Source organism: Macaca nemestrina, chromosome 16, assembly GCF_043159975.1.
Source record: "Macaca nemestrina isolate mMacNem1 chromosome 16, mMacNem.hap1, whole genome shotgun sequence".
NCBI classification, from domain to species: domain Eukaryota; kingdom Metazoa; phylum Chordata; class Mammalia; order Primates; family Cercopithecidae; genus Macaca; species Macaca nemestrina.
In genome coordinates, this window is record NC_092140.1 from 96,207,594 (window position 1) to 96,229,173 (window position 21,580).

The 21,580-nt window shown below is 50.7% G+C and overlaps 1 protein-coding gene across 7 annotated transcripts in view; it reads left to right on the forward strand.

Annotated features, from left to right (window-relative positions):
• The window catches only part of LOC105485958 (katanin catalytic subunit A1 like 1), a 256,796-nt gene that overhangs the window by 147,045 nt on the left and 88,171 nt on the right, over positions 1-21,580 (forward strand). The window contains exon 10 of one of the 7 annotated variants that reach the window (XM_071081491.1): positions 10,391-20,365. The exons of 5 other annotated variants lie outside the window; for them this stretch is intronic. In XM_071081491.1, the coding sequence (XP_070937592.1) occupies positions 10,391-10,434 (44 nt within the window). In that variant the 3' untranslated portion in view covers positions 10,435-20,365. Of the gene's footprint in view, positions 1-10,390; positions 20,366-21,580 lie in introns of those variants that run through there. One more of the 7 variants, XM_071081489.1, reaches the window with a different exon arrangement.

Sequence of the window (21,580 nt, forward strand, 5' to 3'; positions counted from 1 at the left end):
ACAGTTGCAAGATGGCCTTTCTAATCTAAGTTGCTTGTTGGAGAGATGAGTATCTCAGGCCCAGTGAGGGTAACTGATGTCTCCACACATGGAAACAATGGCAGAGCCGTGAGCGTGGTTTTCCCGACGACTTCTGCTCCGAGTCAGGCCTATAAAAAATACACTGGGCAGTGTGTATTGACGCTGAGCCTAGAAGACACACCAGATTGTCCTCTACTCCAAATAGAAAGTGGTGACAGCCAGGCTCCAGGGGCAGGTGCGGGCCAGCTAGTTAGGACTGCGTTTTAACAGCAGCGCAGGGTTAAGGTCAGGAAGTTCTCTTCCTCGGAAACGGCTGGTCCCACAGCACAATGCCTGCAGGTCTCATCCCGAATGCCTAGGTCCGAAGTAAGCGGCGCCTTCCTTCTGGCCAGGGCCCGCCTGGTCCTCACCTCCTTCTTCACTCTTCCCTTCCCTGAACCCCTTCCCAGAGTGGGGTGGGGGCAGGGTCACCGATGGAGCCTCTTCTAGTTCTTTTTTTTTTTTTTTTTGAGATGGAGTTTCGCTTTTGTCACCCAGGCTTGAATGCAATGGTGTGATCTCAGCTCTCTGCAACCTCTGCCTCTTGGGTTCCAGCGATTGTCCTGCCTCAGCCTCCCAAGTAGCTGGGATTACAGGCATGCACCACCATGCACTAATTTTGTATTTTTAGTAGAGACGGGGTTTCTCCATGTTGGTCAGGCTGGTCTCAAACTCCCGACCTCAGGTGATCTGCCCGCCTCGGCCTTCCAAAGTGCTGGGGTTACAGGTGTGAGCCACCGCACCCAGCGAGCCTCTTTTAGTTCTTATTTCCCCTTCCAGACCCCTCCTCAGAACTCAACTGGTGATCTCAACGAAATACCCCTAATTTAACTTTGGGAGTAATGAAATCAAACTGGGTAAAATACCTATGCATTTTAGGGAGAAGAGAGAGCATTTCAGTGTCCCCTCCATCTTCTGCAAATCGGGGCCTGCTTAGGTGGCCAGAGAAGGCATCTCAAGAAGAAATGTCTCAGCTTATAAATCCCAAAAACATTCTTCTCCCCCTGACTTTTGTCCCTTTAAAGACACTTGCTAGAAATTGCCAGATACTTTAAGTACTTAGGGCTGACTGCTTTTCCTTTTCCCAGCCGCCACCCCTTCTGAGGGCAACCCCATGTCTTCTCTTCATTTCCATCCCAGCACACCAGCCTGCCACCCGGGCACCATCTTGGATGCTCCAGTCTCCTCACTCCCCACTTCCAATGTATCGCCTGCTCATAAGTCCTTCTTGAGTCCCTTTCCCTCTCCTCCACCCTCCTACCAGGACTTTAGCTCAGGGGCACCCTCTTTCGCCAGCACATACCCCCCCCCCAGATTGACTGGCAGGTGCCCCCTCCATGGGGTAGAGGCAGATCGCCAAGCAATCATTTAGGCCACGGGCTGGCCTCCCAGCACCTCTGCATTGATGCCCATCCGTTCTGCCCATCACAAGGATACTGACTTCCCCTCCTGTGTGCTGGCATCGTGCTTTGCCAGCGTACACGATGGCAGAGGACACAGACCTGGACATGACTTCCTGTGTCATATAGACCCACTGGGGAGACCAGCAGCAGCCAGGGAGAAACACCCTGTCTCTACCTGTGGCTGTGCTCCGTCCTCTAGATCAGGAGACCGGGGTATCCGTGAGGAGGAGGGAGGCTCAGAGGGGTGAAGGGGAGAATTCAGCCAGGTGGCCAGGGAAGGGGAGATGCCAAAGGTCTGGAGGTGCGCGTGTGCCCTGCCTGCAGAGGGAGGCTGGGTGAGTGGAGCACAGTGGGTGGGGGTGAGGTGGGGAGCTTGGTGAGGGCTGACACTGCCGAGGACCTGCGGGAGCTGGTGTTGGATCTGGAACAATCCAGCGTGAGGCCCAGGGTATGGACTTGGGGTCAGACTGCCTGGGTCCAAATCCGGGCTCTGCCCCTCACTAGTCCATGATTGGGTCAGAGCCTTCGCCTCTCTGGACCTCTGTTTCCTCACTGTAAAGTGGGATGGTGTGATAATAGACACCTTACCTTCAGGGTTGTGGGGAGACAGAGTGAACCGCGGAAAGCCTCCAGCAGACGGCCCACTAAACCGTGAGCGTGGTCCTGCTGACTGAGGGGCTCTGTGCAGCCTCGCGGCCTCGCTGTGCTCTCAGGGCCGCTCATGGTTGTATGGAGATCACAGCAATGGGGGCGAGAGTGGAGGCCGGGGTGCAGGTGGGGCTGGTGCAGACCTCCAGGTGCCGGTAACGGGGACTGGCCCGGGGTGGTGACGGGGGAGATGCAGGGAATGGGCAGACAGGAGAGATACTTGGGGCAAGAACAAACAGGACTTGCTGATGGAGTCGGTATGGGGTGGGGGTGCAATAAGGGACATTAACCCTCAGGTGTGTGGGTTTGGAAACTAGGAGCTTGACGAGATTGTGCGTCCGAGAAGTTTCTGTGACTTGCCCAAGGTCACACAAGGTGTAGGTGGCAGAGCTGGGGTTGTTCTGACAACCAGGTGCGGTTCTTTCCTCTGCACAAGCCGGCTTCCTGGGATCTGGCTCTTCTGGGGAGAGGGACCTTGGAGAGCGCCTGCCTTCGGGTGGGAGAGTCTCGCCGGACAAGAGCGTCTGGAGGTCAGGTGGTTTCTGGAACGCACACAGCCAGGGAGGGGGCCGCAGGCAGGGGCTGCATCCGGCGGCCTGGGGTGGTCAGGCACTCTCTGTTCCATGCCACACAGAAAGTCCCCATGGCCTGTCTGAAAAGCTCTTCCCGGCCCTTCCGTGATAAACAACCTGCTGTCCCCGGCCCCGGGCGGGAAGAATCTAAGGGGAGACGCTCCTGTGTTCCTCACGCAAGCTTGCCTGGGTGGTTAGCACAATGAAGCCGTCAAGCCACTGGGCAGGAAGGGCGGGAGCTGGCGTGTCAAGCACCGCTGCCCACCCGAGGGATGTGTGCGCCGTAGCAACAGCCCACGCCGGGGGCGGGGAGCAGCCTGGTCCCCCACGGGAGCTTGCGAGGCGCAAGGAGTGTCCGTGTGGCAAGACCCCTGCCCCAGCTTTTCATTTATAAAGCAGAGCATGACCTCCAGAACTCACTGGGGCTCTATATGACGGAGCTCCCTGCTTGGGCAAGCAGGGTGACCCCGTCCTCCATCACGGCTCTCTCACTGTGACGCCGACCATCAGTCCCCACGCTCGGCTTGCTGTAGAACGTGTCCTCTCTCTAGGTTGTCATGACAATTTTCACTGAGAAGCTGTTTCTGGAGAGGTAGCAAAAAAAGAAACAGGGGAAAATGCTTATTAAAGTCAGGCCTACTGAGTCTGAGGATTTCAGTGGTGTCAATACATTCTCAGCGGCTTCTGAAGAAAAAGTGGAATTTCTGTCCTCTGCACCAGCTGGCTGCCAGGAACTTTGCTGTTATATAGAGGCAAGGCATGAAGTCCAGAATCCATTACATTATACTAATTATAGTAATAATGATAATAACAATTAAATGTGAGCCTTCAAAGGCAGGTCCCCTCTGGCAGAATCCATTAAGGAGAATGGGTGTAATTATTCAGGCAGTGGAGGCACAGTGCAATTTTGGGGGTGGTCAGTGTTATCCTGATAACAATCCCATTCTCTCCTCCTTCGTCACTGGCCATCTGGCCTTCCAGTGTCTTCTCCCCAGATCTCAACCATCTGTCCATCAGTGTCTCACTAATTATTGCAAACAATTCTGTGTAAAATGGGAAGAAAGTAAAGGTTATCGTTCCCATTTTACAGATTAGTCATTGTGTTCCTGAACAAACAGTGAGGAAACCCAGGGGAGGTGACCGCTAGGTGAATGTGTGTTACAGAAGAGCCAGACCCGGAGCTCTGCTTGGGCAAGCTGACGTGAAAATTACAACAGCTTACTGAGGTTCTTATCTTTCCTGATTTTTCTCTCTGCACTAAACAAATGCACATTCATTGTGGTAAATCTGAAATACATAGAAAAGCCTGAAAGAAAAATCACCCAAAATCCTAATGTCTGGGATTAAACCTAATACTGAGGAATACCTCGTCCATCCAAGCTTGGTGGCTGATGTGAGTCAGGTCAGGAAGGGTTGGGAGGTACAGTTCTGTCTTCACACCCCCCTCCTGGCAGGCTGCAGACCCCTGGAGCTGTATCCATGCCCATACAGCTCTAGAACCTCCACCTGTGTGGGGCTGTATGTCAAACACTGGAGCTTCTGGAGCTGCCTGGGCTTTGGCTCATTAGAACTCAGGGATGAAGTAGAAACTGTAGGTCGCTGCCAAAGAGCCTCCAATCTTTCCATTCATCCGTTGAACGTGCACGGAGGCATTGAGAGGATAGAGATGATGTTGCGAGGTTAGAGATAGAGACGTAAAGAAGCTGTAGTCCTTATCCTTAAGCAGCTTGCAGACTAACTTGAGAAACAGATGCTTGAATGAACTAGTAAAACTGTGCTCAGCAATGCACTTCATTTTACAGATGAGCAGATGGAGGCAGAAGTGCAACATGGTTGTTAGGGTCTGAGTGTAGCAAGTCCCCATTTCAAGATCAAATTTCAGGTGATAGACAACCTCCAAGATAGCCCCCAATGACCCTTGATTTTTGCACCTCATATGGTCTCTTCCCACACTGCATCAGGGTTGGTCTGTGAGGCCAGCTGATGTGGCAGAGCCGATGATATGTGACTTCCAAGGCTGGGCAGCAAAGGCATTGAGGCTTCCACCTTGTTTTCTGGATCACTTGTTCAGAGGGAAGTCAGCCAAAATATTCTGTGAATTCTCAAATAGCCCTGTGCAGAAGCTGATATTGAGAGCATGGAGGCTTCCTGCTAAAGGCCAGCATCAGCTTGTCAGCCACACAGGTGAGGCTGGGAGAGGATCCTCAGTCCTGATCAAGCCTTCAGATGAGATCACAGCCCTGGCTGACATCTGACTGCAACTTTGTGAGAGACCCTGAGCCAGAGCCCCCAGCCCAGCCACTCCTGAATTTCTGGTCCACAGAAACTGCAAGAGATGTAAATAAATTATTATTGCTGTTTTTAAGCCACTAAGTTTTAGGATGATTTGTTATGTAGTATTCGACAATAAATACAGTATCTCTAGTTTCTCTCCTGGGAAGAAATCTATTAGCTCCCACATACACAGTGTTCATTTTATGCCATATACCAGGCTAAGGGATTTGCATTCGTAATCTGGTTTAATCCTCACAACAGTAAGGCGGTAGTGCCTACCGGGTGAGTATCAGTCTTATTTCCATCTGACAGATGAGGGTGTTAGGACATAGAGAGGGGAAGGAGTTTGCTCAAGGTCAGGCAGCTATAAACTGACAGTGCCTGCATTTGAACTCAGTGCTGCCTGACCCCAAAAGCCCAAGCTTTTAAGCACAACAGGTCTTATGTTTTCTTGTAAATGCTCAACCTAGGGAATATTTGTTGATGTTATGTGCCACACACACTGCCAGAGCCTGGGATACGCACCTGCCCCATGGTGCTGAGGTTGGGCTCTGACAACATCATCGTAGCTGGTGGCTTCTCATTGAAGGCTTCAGGCCCCCTTCCTCATATCAGACCCTGCCTCCTTTCTGCAGATTCCAGGCTGCTGACTCCTTGGGTCTCCTTCCCCCACCGCTCCCTGCTGGCAGCAAAGAGACACAAGGTCTCAGATGTCCCCAAAGACACACCCACAGGCCCTGTCTGTGGGAAGAGTTTTCTTGATCGCTGCCGGAGAACATGCTGGGAAAATGAAAATAAACAACAGTGGAGAAGTTGTAAAGGTCACAGAAGCCCATAATGTTTCTGGAGTCCTGGTCCTTCACACAACATTTGTTACAAACCTGCCTTGTGCCAGGCACTGTTCTGGGCAGGCGGGGCAGATCGGCCAAGAAAGCAGATAGTGGTCGCACCTTGAGGGAGTTTAAATGGAAAGAGAGGGTAGACAGTCAACGGTCAACTAAATTGCACAGTCTGCTCGGGGGAGAGTGCTGCAGAGGACAGGAAGGCGAGCAGAATGAAAGCGGCTGCGTGTTCTGGTGAGGCGGGACAGGCTGGGTATTGATCAAGGGGCTCACACAGAGGGCGAAGGGGTTGGCAGAGTGACTGTCCCTGCTTGCCCAGGACTGAGGGGTTATGGGAGTTTTGGTGCTAAAACCTAGAAAATCCTGGACCGAGACAAAGCAACCACCCTAGAAGCTGGTCAAGCAGATACTGGGGAAGATTGCTCAAGGAAACAGCTAGATCAGCCAGGGGTGATTTTGACCCTGGGGAACATTTGGCAATATCTGGAGACATTTTTGGTTGCAAACCTGGGTGAGGGTTGGGGGTGCTACTGGCATCTGGCGGGCAGAGGCCAGAGATGCTGCTAAACTTCCTACAGTACACAGGACAGCCTTCTCCAGCGAAGAATTCATTATTTGACCCCAAATATCCAAGTTGACATATCTTGAGCTAGATTCTTGGTCTTTCATTCCTGATTCACTTCTGAAATTTCATTTGCCTTTTGCTTTCCCTTTCTTCTCGTGGGGGAGGAATATTTCTCTGATCACACCTGAAGATAAAGGCCTTACTCCTCTCCCAATACCTCAGCACAGGGATGTGAAATGCAAACCCAGACAGCAGGGCCCTGCCTACTGGGTGCTGTCCCCATCTCCCTGTGCCTCCAGCCCAGTCATTGCCAGTTCATCTTTCCAGAGAAAATCCTGCAGGTGCCTTCAGTGTCTGACCGCTCAGCAGCCCCTCCAATCTCTCCAGGAGGCTACAGGCACAAGCTGGATTCTCCCATGCAATAGGCCTATGTAGTCTGCATTGGATGGCAGCTCTTCAGCAGAAAGTTCTGGGATGGTCTACGGACTCCAGCTTAGGTGACCAGGCTCTGTGAAAGAGAGGGTATATTGTATTGACCCTTCGTGCCACACTGGGAATCGGAAGTCAAGATATTGTCCTAGTCTCTAGGACTAGAAAATAATTGAGGCCAAGACTTCCTGGCATCAGGCATTTGGAAATACTCCAGGATCCCATGACTGACACTTGACACCATTCCTTCTGCCTCTGACCAACCCCCGTGCTGCTGGCAGACAAGGGAAGCTGACAGTTAAGATGTCCTAAGCCACTGGCAGCCTAAGTCCTTTGCCTCATGACCAATCTGTGAGGCAGAAGCTGGGTTTCGTAGAGCCCCAGTTTCCCTGGAATATTCTCAGATCAAGAGGGATTAGAATGTATTCAGTTTGCAGATTTTGTATTCTCTGAGGTCTTTATATACGTTCAGTGAGATATTTTAAACATTTGTCAATGAAACCCAAGTTTTTACCAAGCCTCTACTGTGGGCTGGGCATGAGTATCATTAATAGACTGGAGCGGCCCCTCCCATGCCCTGCTGCACGATGCTCTGTCAGAGGCTTCTCCTCAGGCATATGAGGCTCAGGGATGCTCATCCCCGCCTGACCTACTCGGTGGCCGACTCGTCATCCCAGATCCTGATCTTGCTTTCCCTGCCTGAGCATGCAGTGCTTCCTGAGGTCCCCCTATTCTTCCCCATTTATGTGTCATCAGGGCTGAGCACAGCCCCTGGCACATAGTAGATGCTCAATAAATATAGGTTGGTTGATTGAGGTATAGAGCCTCTCCTTAGCTCTATACCAAGAGCCAACCTGGATGGGCACAGGACGTAGCTCTTCACTGGGACCTAAGGGATGGAGGACTGTTGGATTCGATCTATTTTGTACAAATCTGGCTTCCCAGAATGTGAAACATGAGACTGGCTCCCTGGCTCACCACCCACCTGCCTCTTCCCATTGCCAGGCTGAGAATCACCACTGGTGACAAATGCTGGACAGCCTGGCTGACAAGTGGTCCTGCGTGAGCAAGGCACTGGCAGCTCTGAGTGCCAGGCTTTTGCTTCCTGTGCGTTTGGGGCTGCGCATTTGGAGAGGATCCACCACTTAACAGAGGGGAGCTGCTGGAGTGACAAGCAGCATCCTCACGCCAGGAGAGCTTCCTGCCCAGAACGTATGGTGCGTGTCCAAGGGCTCTCAAGGTACCCGAAGCCGTGCCAGTTTGCAATAATTAAGCAGTAAGACCCAAGTGAATGGGTTTGCTGTGGCTGCGTGACAGCCAGATGCCTGGGGTGTGAACTGAGGCCCAGCACGCGGCTCTCCGCCTCGCACTGAAAACTGTCTTGTTGAGACTATAAAATCGTCGGTGACGAATGGAAGGAGTGATCATGCTGGTGATTTGGTGCTAACGTGGCAGCTCACTCCAAGGACTTGCACACATCGTCTCCTTCACCCTGGCAGCATCTCAGGAAGGCAGGAACTTGGCCTGACTTCTGCCTTCCACTGTCCAGATGGACACCCGCCACCTGGGGCCTGGGCCTAAGTCAAGTGCTTCTGCACAGGTGGACTTAATGTTCCTGATCCCCAGCCCAAAGCCCCATCTTTGCCCCATGCTTTTCAGGGCTATGAGTACCAGGCCCTGGGTGAGTCCTTCTCAGACATCATCTATGTCAAGTCTCATAGCAGCTCTACTATGTAGGATTCTATTATCCCCATTCCACAGGTGACAAAACTGAGGCTCAGAAGTGTCAAATTATTTCCCCAGGCCACAGAGCCAGTCAGTGCCGAGGAGGGAGTGCAGCCCAGCTCTGCTGGTCTCCAAAGCTTGTGCTCTCAACTACCACAATTTCCTGCCTTTTTTAAACAAACAAAAGTGGGCGTTATAACTGGGTGTTGTATTTCCTGTAACAAAATACCCAAACTATAACTGGGTGGCTTAAAACAACAGAAATTTATTATCTCACAGTTCTGGGGCTGAAAGTCCCAAATCAAGGGATTTGCAGGGCTGTGCTCTTTGAGGGCTCTGGGGAAGAATCTGTTTGCTGCCCCTCTCTTGGCTGCTAGAGTTTCTGGCAATCCCTGGGGTTTCTTGGCTCGAGGCTGGGCAACCCCAACCCTCCATCTTCACAAGGCATTTTTGTGTGTGTGTCTTCACAAGGCCATCTTCTTATCAGGACACAAGTTACGCTGGAGTAAAAGCCCACCCTACTCCAGTATGACCATATTTTAATTTAACTCATTATATCTGCAATGACCCTATTTCCAAAGAAGGTCACATTCAGAGGTAGCGGGGATTAGGACTTCAACATATCCATTTTGGGAGGCACAGTGTACTCTCTAACAGATGTAGTAATAGTTTAAAATCAAGATGGAGCATAAAACAAAGGGGAAATAACTTTGACTTACAGCTGGATGGATGTCACACAACCCCTAAGGGAAAGGCATGAGAGGTGGTTTCTTCCCTGGACTTTGCAAACACAAGCGCCAGCCCAAGGCTCCCCAGGGCCCTCTAGGGGAGTCCTATCCAGAGCCAGGCCCTGGAAAGACTTCCTCAAGTGCCTCAAACCTCCCAGTTCTGCAACATCTGCTTGGCTTAAATTTGATGTATTGGCCATTAGCCGCCTCTCCAATGACCCCCTCCCCATGCCACCCCCTAAAAATAACCCAAAACAAAGCAGCAACCTTATGATGACCAGGATGGCTGTATGAGCGAGTTTGAAGAGAAGAAAGGGGTGACACAGAGATTTCTCAGGAGCAGAAGGGAGGCAGAGACGGGGTGACTTGTTGTTGGTGATACAAATAAATTCATCTTATTAAGGAGTAATGAGCGGTTTTGCTTGGCAATTAATCACCAAAGCCTTCTCCTTGGAGTAAGAAGAAATGGAAAATGCCAGAATAAAGGTGTGCTGGAGAGGCTGTGATGGCAGCTGTAGCAGAGGCTCTTGATGGGGGCTGCACACTGAAATCACGTCGGGGGGATTTTTAAAAGACCCATGTTCAGCTACGCCCCAGACCGATGACAGCAGAATTTCTGGGGTGGGACTCAGGTATCGGTACTTTTCTAAAGCTCCCTAGGTGATGCCAGTGTGAGGCCCGGGTTGAGAACCACTGAGCTAGAGGATCTCACCCAGCCTCTTGACCTTCTCCACCGCAAGGCAGGGACAGGCGGTAAGAGCAGCCCATCTGCCCATCACCCTGCCGAGCCTTCCATGTATTTCCTGCTCAGCTGGCATCAGCCAAGTGGGCACTTCTTTCTGGCGTCTTTCATTTCTTAGCCCTGTTTCCTCTGGTGTTGGTGTGAAATGAGAGATTCTGGAAACTTTGGTGAGGTCATTTTGAGTGTCTCTTCTATACAGAAAGACCAACTGTAAAAACAAATTGTTTTTTTGAGACAGGGTCTTGCTCTGTTGCCCAGGCTGGAGTGCAGTGGCACGATCATAGCTCACTGCAACCTCAACCTTCTAGGCTCAGGTGATCCCCCCATGTCAGCCTCCTGAGTAGGTGGGACTACAGGCTTGTGCCACCATGCCCAGCTAATTTTTTTTTTTTTTTTTTGTAGACATGGAGTCTTGCTGTGTTGTAAGGCAGCTCTTGAACTCCTGAGCTCAAGTGATCGTCCTGCCTTGGCCTCCCAAAGTGTTGGGCTTGCAGGCATGAGCCACCACGTCCAGCCTAAAAACAGATTTTTATTGCGAATTGGTGCAGCAGCCTTTCCTGAGCCTTAAAGCATTCCAGTTCCCAGAGGGTAGGCGATCGGCATGATGTGAGACACAGTGAAGCCCAGGTGTGGGTGAGTGTCTGTTTCATTCGTTACTTGGTAACATACACAGTTGAAAACTTGATGGTTTCTGTTCATATCAAAATGTCCTTGGGTCAAAACAAGAGTAAAGCGAGTGTGTCAGAATGTCTCTGGTAACAAAATGACTGTGTCAAATTGACGAGAATCCTCTTGAGAGAGGCCTAGGGGACAACTGGAGGCCTGAGTCGGAAACAGGCTCTCTGAGGCAGCTGCTGAAATCCATGGCCTTCTGCTGCTGCATAGACCAAGCTCATTCCCTGCGATCTACCTGTTCACGCTTGAGTCTCTACCCACCATGAGATAAACTGCACAGTGGATGCTGATCGGGAGGATGTTTTGAGAGCTGGGTCCATGCCAACAACCTCCAGAGTAACCTGAAGGCAGCCAGCTGGGTGGGCACAAGCCTTCGTAAACCAGATCAGCTGTGGCTGCAACAGAGCCTCTAGGGGTCATGAGCAGCCTCATTCATACCAAGGAAAACCTCGGGCCACATGTGGGCAGAGGTTCTCCCCAGACGCCCAGCAACCCATGTAATGACACATACTTTTTGTCATTTGTAACTTTGCTTTATTTTCCTGAAATAGATTTTTAAAAAAATTCTTATATTACTCTAACATTAATATAAAGAAAAACTAAAGGGAAAGTAATTGATAATAATATATTCCACTTAAAAAAATATAAATGCTCAGGCATGTCTAACCAGACAGCCTAACAAGGGGCTCAGAAGCTTGGACATGCCTGTAAAGTCGCTATGAGCGGGACCACAAATGCAGACTGAACTTTTCCAATCCCAAGTCGGATGCCGTGAGCGGAGCCGCTGTTGACATGTATTTCTGAAATTGTGAACAGCTCTTGGGAGGGTTCTGAAATAAACTTGGTAGTTGCACTTCTGAAAATTTCAGTTTATATTTAAACAGTTCAAAAATGCTTCATGTTTTTATGTAAAATGCAGTTTGTTTCTAAGCTTAGATGATTGTAAACATCAATATCCAGGGACTCGAGAAAACTCTTCATCGTGTGGATGATCCCTCACATTTCAGGATGCCTAGTGTCCCTGGTGACATTCCTGCAAGCGTTATGGCTTCTAGAAATGTTCCCTTCCCCAAATGGTAGTTCTCTCTCCGCTGAGAATCAACTTACATGGATAGTGAGTCTCTGCTTCCTACACCTCAGTCTGGCGAAGGGCTTGGTGCTCGACCTTCATTTCACCGTCTTTCCTTCTTCCTCGTCTTCATTTTCGCAGAGGGCACCAGCAGCTCTCTGGCTTTCTTGGGGGTGGTCAGCTCTTCACTCGTGGTGGTCTCCTCGCTTCCCTTCCCTGCTGCAGTGGAGAAGGCTACTTTCCCTTCCAATGACCACTGATTTTTATTTGATTACCAGAAGATAGCAGACCTTGTCTTGAAAATCTTGGAGCAGTTCCCCAATGCTGGGCTAGACAACTTGTGAGTGGCACTCCCAGATGTCACAACCAACAATGTCCTGAACACCTTCTCCTTCCAGCTCAGCAATTACTATTAGTTCTACTATCCTTAGGTCTAGCAGTGTAGAAGTGTTCTTCCCCTAATTTCTCTGAGATAGACTAAATAATGGGCATGAAATTTCTGGGTGTATTCGTATGACCTGGAAAGTGTGCATGAATTTCAGATTCTCAGGGCTTGGCCCCAGAGATGTGAATCCAGTGAGTGTAGGAGCCTGCATTTTTAACAAGCAGCTCCAGCCTGCAGTTTATGAGACACTCTCTGGTTCTGGGGATGGGTGTGGAGGCGATAAGGGTCTTCATCAAAATAGACTGGGAGGGGCCCACTCTGGTAATTAGGGACTCCAAAGTGGGTATCCACTTAGGGTCTTGCACCTTGTCTGGGACACTAATGCACATGTACATGGCGTGGGGGGTGGTGGAGGCCTGTGGCAGAGACTTCTATGCATTCTCCCCTCCTTTTAGAACTTACCTCAGTTTTTTGCTGGGCACAACACAGTCCACCTGGATTAAAGACTACATTGTCCAGACTCCCTTTCAGCTAGGCATGGCCATGTGACAGAATTGTGGCCAATAGAATGTAAGCAGAACTGGTGGCTACAACTTCCAGGAAGTGGAAATTCAAGAAGAGGGGCTGTGCCCTTTTGTTTCCTTTCTCTTTCCTGCTTGCAGGAATAGGGCGTAGACACCCTAGGAGACCTCGGGAACAGAAGACACAGCAGAGCTGCTGAAGGGGAGCAGCCTGGGTCCCTGGCTCTGTGGTCTCCATAACTGCCTGGGACGGACTGACCAACTCCAGCCAGTGAGGGAATATTAGAGAGACACAGACTTCCATCTTGTTTAAGCCGCTGCTATTTTGTTTTGATTTTTTCAGTGACTCATAGTTGAAGCCAGAGTTTCCTAATACAGAGTCTCAGCTGAAAATGAACTAGTGCTAGTCCGAGGATTTAGCTGTCAGGAGAGCTGCCCAAAGGATCTGAAGTTCCTTCTGGGCAGCTGCTTCCCTTAAAGGAAGAACACAGTCTCTCCCCAGCCTGCATCCCAAAGGAAGAGTGTCTGTGGCCATCAGTTCCCTGGCCACATTTCTCCTCTGTCCCTGCCTCTCCCACGGTTCACACACCCTAAGGCTGAGTCTGGGGTCGGGTGGCTGGGGGTGATGGTGGAGATATAGGTAAGCAAACCAGGCAGAAGAAAGGGGAGGAGTGTCAGGTGCCTCTGGCATCGGCTCAGGATCTGGAGACTTTGATGCGTCAGTGGGGCCCAAGCTTCCTGTGCTAATGGGGTGCCCTTCCCAGATCCAAGGAGGGCCCCAGTGCCCCTGACACTCGCTTGGAGTAGCCTCAGGACAGCAGCCACTGCCTGCCGGGAGCGCACAGCCTCAGGAGCAGCAGCAACAGCAGGAGCACAGGAGCGGGAGGAGTCCCAGCGGGCAGCTTGGAGTGCTCCTGAGGGCACCTCACACATCCTTAGAGACCCTGAGAAGTAAGCCAGGGAGGCCGTTCCAGGCCCTGCAAAACATCAGATGGAGCCGGGGCAGGAGGGACACCCAACCTCAGAGACGTGGCCTGGGGAATGCAGGCCCCTTGAGAAGCCTTGCCGGGTCCGTGTACAAGCCAGTCTGCCAGGCCACATGTGGACGCCCCCTGCGGAGGATGCGCCCCCACGCAAGCTCTGCTCCAGCCGCCTTGCCGCGTCCACTGCACACTTCCTGGGCCGCTGTCTGGTCTGAAGGATGTGTCTGTTTATAAGAGGCTCTGCTTGCCCTGGAGGTTCAGAGCATCCTTTTCCTTTTCCCTCTGCGTGTGTGCACACCTCTGGCAGAAGCAGAGAAAAGGGCTTAATGACTCATGGAGACACATGCTTGGCAGCTTCTTCTGTTTCCTTTCATGTGCTGAACAAGACACCAATGGGAAATGGCCCCATGGTTTTTGAATGGAGGCCCTATAAAATCCCAACATCTGATATTCCTGATCTAGGGACTTGCAAGAATCCTGAAGCTGAATTCCAGAGCAGGTTTCAAAGGAAGCCTGCAGGAAGAGGCAACTGTGATGGGGCTTAGCAAGCAGGCTGGACTGGTAGCACTTTTGTGGCTCTCTGTCAAGGGTGGTGGGGTTGGATGATGCCCTCTGGGACAGAGTTGAGGGTTGGAGCATTCTCTGAATATTTCAGAAAATCACCGACTGGGACCTCATGGCTCTTTGGCTGTGTGTTTTCTTTCAGCTTAACCTGTGTCTGGGCTGATGGAAAACTCGTGGACTCCCCAGCAGAACACTCAGCTGGGGTTTCAGACCACACGCAGCTGTTTTCATGGTTAGAAAAAAGGGATCTGGGGCTGGGTATTGGTAGCTCATGCTTGTAATCTCAGCGCTTTGGGAGGCTGAGGCAGGAGGATCACTTGAGGCTGGAAGTTCAAGATCAGCCTGGGCAACATAGTGAGACCCTGTCTCTATAAAAAATTTTTAAAGATTAGCTGGGCATGGTAGTGTGCACCTGTAGTCCTAGCTACTTGGGAGACTGAGGCAGGAGGATTGCTTGAGCCCAGAAGGTTGAGGCTGCTGTGAGCTATGATTGAGCCACTGCACTCCAGCCTGGGTGACAGAGCAACACCCTGTCTCTAAAAAAAGAAAAAACAAATGCATAGCTGGTACCATCGTCCTGAACCTTTCCCATCATATGTAGAGATCTCCTGGCAGCCCCTCGTGAGAGCTGCTCTTTCTTCTCTCAGAACTATCTTTTCTGGACTAAACTGTCCGGGAGCTGCTTCCAGGTTGCCTGGGATACCAAATGGCTTAATAACCCTGATGAGGCTGAGAAAGTATAAAACGATGATCAAAAGGAGCATCTGCCCTCGAGATGTCCTCTGAGCTTGGCAGAAGATTTCATGTTTGAGCAAATGAATCATCCGACCTGCGAGCCACCCTCTAAAAGCTAGAGTGTGGAAGAAATCAGGCCAGGTCGGAGAAATCAGACTGTGGGCAAATGGGGATGCTAATAAAAAGAGGAAACGTGACATTCCACTGTAACTGTGCTCTTATTCATAAATCCAAGTGTCTCCAGAACCATCGGGTATTTGGGACACACTGACCCCTCCTTTCCCTTCCCCCCACACATGTTTGGTAATTTATCTACACACCTGACTATGCAGACCAAAGGAAAAGGCCATCTCGGTCTAGCAATGACAAGGTGCACAGCATCTTACTCGGGCAAAACAGCTTCCCTCTCTGGTTCTCAGTCTCTTCAGGTGAAAATGAGGGGATCTGACTGCCTGTTCTGTGGATTTCCTTTCAGTTCTCAATGCTTTATGACTCCAAGATTTTTTTCAGATCAATTTCTTGAGACAATCAAATATTGACTAAGGCAGGTGCAATGATAAGCACTGGAGATAACACGGTGAATACGATGGTATCCCAGCTTCAGAGCCCAGCGGGAAACACAGGTGCAGAAGTCGATTCTTAGAACCCAGTGAGGCGAAGGAGACCAGAGTGACATGCAAGTTGCTTATGGGCGCACAGAAGAGGGTGTTCTGCTGAGTGTTCAGGGCAGGGCGTGGGTGCCGCGTCTGCAGGGTGGGTAGCAGGCTAGGAAGCCTACAGGTGGTCATGAGCTCCGACAGGAGAAGGGAAGTGGGGGTCTGCACATTGTTCATTATGAAGGAGGAACGAGGACATTTCAGGACCTGAGGCTGAGTGGTGAGGGACCTTGTGGCATGATCAGATTTGTATTCTCAGGTCATCATGTGGGCAGCGTGGAGGCTGTTTTGGAGAAAGCAAGACGGAGAGCTTGGAGACCAGATAGCAAATTGTTACTGTAATCCGTGTGGAAGCAAGTAACAGCCTGTGCTAAGGAGGTGATGTGGAAGGAGGTGTGGGAGGAGGATGCAGCTGTGGGAGGAGGTGGGGTCCACAGGGCTTCTGTGGTTGATGGGATCTGGTGAGCAGGTGAAGTGCAGGAGTCAGGGTGAGGCCTGGAGTTTAGGTGACCAGCTGGACAGCGTAGCCATTGGCCTGGAGAAGGAAGAGAGAGGAAGAGCAGGTTCCGGTATTGGGGTGGGTGGCTTGCCTGTGCATATGGGGTCTGCTGTGATGAGGGTGACTGGAGGGTGCCCAGGTAAATGGATGTGTCCAACAGAGAGCTCAGGACATGGGCCTGTGCACTGGGAAACCCAGGGGACCAAGACACAGACTTGGGTGTCGGCAGCACACAGTAGACTGCCTAGCGATGAAACTGCCTGAGGAGAGTGTGTGGAGGAAGAGGAAGGCACCCCCAGGCTGGGTCCTCAGAGATGTCAAGGTTTGGAGATAAACTCTGGAGGCGACAGATATCCTAAACACCCCGACATGATCGTCACACAGTCTAGGCATGCATCAGAACAGCACACGTACCCCATAAATACGTGCACTTACTGTGTGGCAATAAAAAAGATTCGGGGAGCACACTGAGTGAGAATAGTTAACGAAGGAGACCAAGAAGGTTCAGTCTAGAGGAGGATGAGGATCCAGGCATGACATGAAACCCAAGGGCCAGAGTTGAGAGGGAGAGTGGCCGGACATCAAGTAGCACTGACAAGATTCGGCAGAAGCAGTGGAATTGAGTGACGGACCAAGACCGTTCACCACCTCAGAGGGTGGAAGAGGTTCTCTGAGAGGAAGAAAGAGAAGAGAGAGTGCCCGTGTGCCCCCACTTTTTTTAATAGTTAGCAATAGTATATTGTACATTGTATTTATTTATTTTTTCTTTTCTTTTAAATTCTGGGATACATGTGCAGAACGTGCAGGTTTGTTACATAGGTATACATGTGCCATGGTGGTTTGCTGCACCTGTCAACTCATCATCTAGGTTTTAAGTCCCGCATGCATTAGGTATTTGTCCTAATGCTCTCCCTCCCCTTGCCCCCCAACCCCTGACAGGCCCCAGTGTGTGATGTTCACCTCCCTGTGTCCATGTGTTCTCATTGTTCACCTCCCACTTCTGAGTGAGAACATGCCGTGTTTGGTTTTCTCTTCCTGTGCTAGTTTGCTGAGAATGATGACTTCCAGCTTCATCCATGTCCCTGCAAAGGACATTATCTCATTCTTTTTTATGGTTGCATACTATTCCATATGTGCCACATTTTCTTTATCCAGTCTATCATTGATGGGCATTTGGGTGGGTTCCAAGTCTTTGCTATTGTAAATAGTGCTGCAATAAACATACATGTGCGTGTGTCTTTATAGTAGAGTGATTTATAATCCTTTGGGTATATACCCAGTAATGGGCTTGCCATCAGAGTGAACAGGCAACCTACAGAATGGGAGAAAATTTGTGTAATCTACCCATCTGACAAAGGTCTGGTATCCAGAATCTACAAGGAACTTAAACACATTTACAAGAAAAAAACAAACAATCCCATCAAAAAGTGGGCAAAGGCTGTGAACAGGCACTTCTCAAAAGAAGACATTTATGCAGCCAATAAATCTATGGAAAAAAAGCTCATCATCACTGGTCATTAGAGAAATGCAAATCAAAACCACAATGAGATACCATCTCGCTCCAGTCTGAATGGCAATTATTAAAAAGTCAGGAAACAATGGATGCTGGCAAGGCTCTGGAGAAATAGGAACACTTTTACACTGTTGGTGGGAATGTAAATTTGTTCAACCATTGTGGAAGACAGTGTGGTGATTCCTCAAGGATCTAGAGCCCATGCTCCTTTGAATAACATGAGCAGACCTGCGGGAGTGTGGGCCATCAGCCGCGGGCTCATCTGCTCAGCCCATGCACTTCCGCCCTCGCCTGCCACTGTCCTGCAGTCCTGTGAGCTCCCCTGCTTCTAGGAAACTGTGTTTGGGAATGTCGCAGATTTCCTCCAGTAGGAAGATGCCACACTTGGCCTCTCCTGACCCTGAAGTTCTCAAGTCACTCCTAGAGCACCAAGATTCAAGCTGGTTGTTCTTGGGACAGAGGTCAGGGTGAGCCCAGGCCAACGGACCCCAAGTCTCACCTCTGTCCAGTGCTCCCCCCACATTCACACAGACTTCATTTTGAAAAACTCTAAGCCTACAGAAAAGGTGAAAGAATGGCACAATGAATATATCCATTGTCTGGATTCATGAATTAACATTTTGCCACATTTGTTCTCCCTCTCCCTCTCCGCTCTTTCTACCCTTCCTCCTCTCTCCTCAGAAATATCCCAGGAGGTTCACAGTGATGCCTCACCCCGTTATCGGTAATGCTAACTTTGATAGCAAGTAATGGCAGCTCAATCTTCCATGGGAATGACATCTTTTGCATTTGTAATGGATGAGAAATGTGTGGAGTGTTCCTTTAAGGTGACATGAATCTCCTGCTCCCCAGCACCCTTCAGCAATGCTTTTTGCATCTGATGATCCTGTCTGAGTCATTTATGATGTTGGTGGCTGCAAAATTCAATCTCTTTGCTTTGTTTTGGGCACCACTGTAGATTTGTGGATTTATTTTTTTATTTTATTTTATTTTATTTTGTCTTATTTGTGAGATGAAGTCTTCCTCTGTCGCCCAGTCTGGAGTGCAGTGGTGCGATCTCGGCTCACTGCAACCTCTGCCTCCCAGGTTCAAGCAATTCTCCTGCCTCAGCCTCCTGAGTAGCTGGGATTACAGGCACCTGCCACCACGCCCAGCTAATTTTTGTATTTTTAGTAGAGACGGGGTTTCACCACGTTGGCCAGGCTGATTTGTGGATGTTTGTAAAGTTCAATGTGGTATCATCTATTAACCATCATTACTGGTTTTAGTGGTCGTATTGTCTTGAGTTTGGTCAGCAGCAGCCCCTCTAGCTGGTTCTGATGAACTTCTGATGAGTCTCCCTCCATCTGAGCACTTCTCTACTCCCTGGAACAGCAGAATGCTCTATGCCCAGCCATTAGTTTTCTTGTCCCTAGCCTGGAATTGGCCATTTCTCTAAAGAGCCCTGACGTTATTTAGTGGGGAATGGTATTTAGAAAACAAAACATGTGTGTTAGTGTGTTTACTGCTATTGGGATGTCGCTGCTTCTAGGACCTTCAGTACTTTTTAAAAAATAATTATTATAACAGCTGAAGCTTATTGCTCAGCTCCATGCTAAGCTGTCACCATGCAGCATTTTATTTCAGCCTCACACCAACCCCGTGAGGTAGGTGCTGTTGTTATGCTCATTCCACATTTGAGCAAACCAAGTTTAAAGAGTGCAGGAGACTCCTGGAATCAGGATCCAAGTCCAAATCCAGAATCCACTCTTCCAACCACAGCCTCCATTTGAGGGCCTGTGATCTGCCTGTCATGGTGCAAACATTCATCACTAATCTTACAATAATGCTGTCAAGACAGATGCTCCCATTATACAGATGGGGAAGCCTGAGACTCACAGAGAGCACGTGCTCTGCCTGAGGTCATCAGCTGGCAGAGCCAGAGCCAGATCGTGGATTCCAGCCAGGGTCTCTGCTTCCCCTCCCCACCCACAGTCCTCACGTTGTGTCCCACTTGGGCTCTGGGACCGGAATGTGTGGAGGAAAGGTGTCTGAGACAGCACCCAAGGCACTCTTGGGCTCTGTCCCTGCCTTGCCAGCTTCTCGCCATCTCCAGGAACCATAGATGAGCTGAGATGAGAGAAAAGGCCAGGAGCAGCCGGCGAGGACACACAGCCATGCTTGTGGACGGGGCTCTGGCTTCTCTGTGTGCTGGTGGCAGTGGTGGAGTTTCCTCAGCTGAGATGGGCAGACTTGGGAGCAGACATCAGCCACTGCCCTGTGTGTGGCTGCTCTGTAGGCCTGGGGTGCCCAGATCGGAGTGGAGAGGACAGGCTTGCTGTGGATCTTGAGGTTGGAGCACAGGGCACCAGAGTCAACAGACATGGATTTTAGTCTCATCTCTATCACCTGTTATCTGTGAGCGCTCAGGTGAGTTTTTCATGAAAACCTCCAAGCCTCAGTTATCTCATCTGAAAAATGGGGATAACAGTATTTACTTACCCCCAGGGTCGCTGGGAGGATAAGATAACATGCATGGAGTGGAGGGCCTGATCCACTGTAAGTGTATGAATTAACATCATCTGGCATCACTGCCACTTCGTTAAGGCTGGAGGCACCAGATGGGAGCGCCAGGGAGAAGATGCCTTGCCACACAGCTGGCTGGCGCCAGGCTCACCCTCTCCCGAATCCAGTGGGTCTCTCTATGACTGAGCCAGTGGCTTTTTAAAAAATTAATTACTTTTAAATTAAGTTCATGAAACAGTTTCAAAGCTGCCTCCAGTCCTCGTGTAACTCATGTCACAGGGGGAGAGACGGTGAGTTGAGGGTGGGGACGGGGCTCAGGGTGGGAATGGAGAAGGGGACAGGGAAGGAAGGAAGGTCGCTGGCCTCTGGGGTGGACAGCAGGAGGCCTGGGTACCTGCCTGGAGTGCTTCCTCCAGCTGCCCACTAGCATCTGCACTTGGAGGTCAGCCCTGGATGGAAAGAACTCTTGGACTTCCCACAAACCGGTGTCTGCCCATCTTCCTTGTCTCAGTAAATGGCCATCCAGGCATCTGCTTATTTAGGCCCCAAACCTCACAGGCATCCATCACCCCTTCATCCTTCGTTCCCTACAACCAGAATCATTTGGCAGGTATGGGCTGGCTTCTCTTCCAAGATCATTCTTACATATGTTGTCTTCTTGTTCTCGCTGACGCAGATGTTAGGCAGAAGAAGGCCACGCACCAGCAGGATGGCTGAGGCCAGGTGGAGAGCAGGCTGGGGCCAGCTCAGGCAGGTGACGCCCTCAGTCACCCCAGCCACCCTGGGGGTCCAGCACAGTCCCCCACTGCCCCGTCCCCCAAGGTTAGAGCCACCATGGGAGTGGGAGGGAGGAGAGCGAGGACGTGAGAACCCAGGTGAGAGTGCAGCCGTGCGGGGCGTCTGTCTCCCCCTTGGGCTGGAAGCGGCCCTTTCCCAAGGTTGTCCCGGGAGTGGAGTTGAAATCTCTGTCTATGGGGGCTTGAGCCGTGGAGGGCATTTTCTCTCACACTGCCCCTGGGGGCAGGCCACATCCCCTCTTGCCTGGATCACTGATGTCCAGTGGCCCATGGGTTTGGTTTCCTCGCTGCCCCTCTGTGGGCCATTCTACAGCCAGCAGCCAGCGTGACCTCCTGAAAACACACATTGGGTCACAATCCTCACCAGCTTCCAGCCTGTTCCCACCTGAGACTGAAGCTGGGCCCTTGGCTGGCAGGAGCTGCCCCGATGGTTGGAGAGCTCTCCTTGCTGAGGGGCATTCAACATCAACGCAGATTTAGCTCCACACGACTCCCCCAGGCTGGTCGCCTGCCAGGCACCACCCACACCAGCGCTGCCTCCCCAGGTCAGCTTTTTCCACGTTGCCCCGTTTTGACTGCATTTCTCACCCAATGGATTTATCTTCCTCCTTTAGTCACTCACTTGCGTGTAGTCAACTTGCTGCTTCTCTCCTCCTAGGGTTCAAATTCATCAGAGTGAGGGCTTGGTCT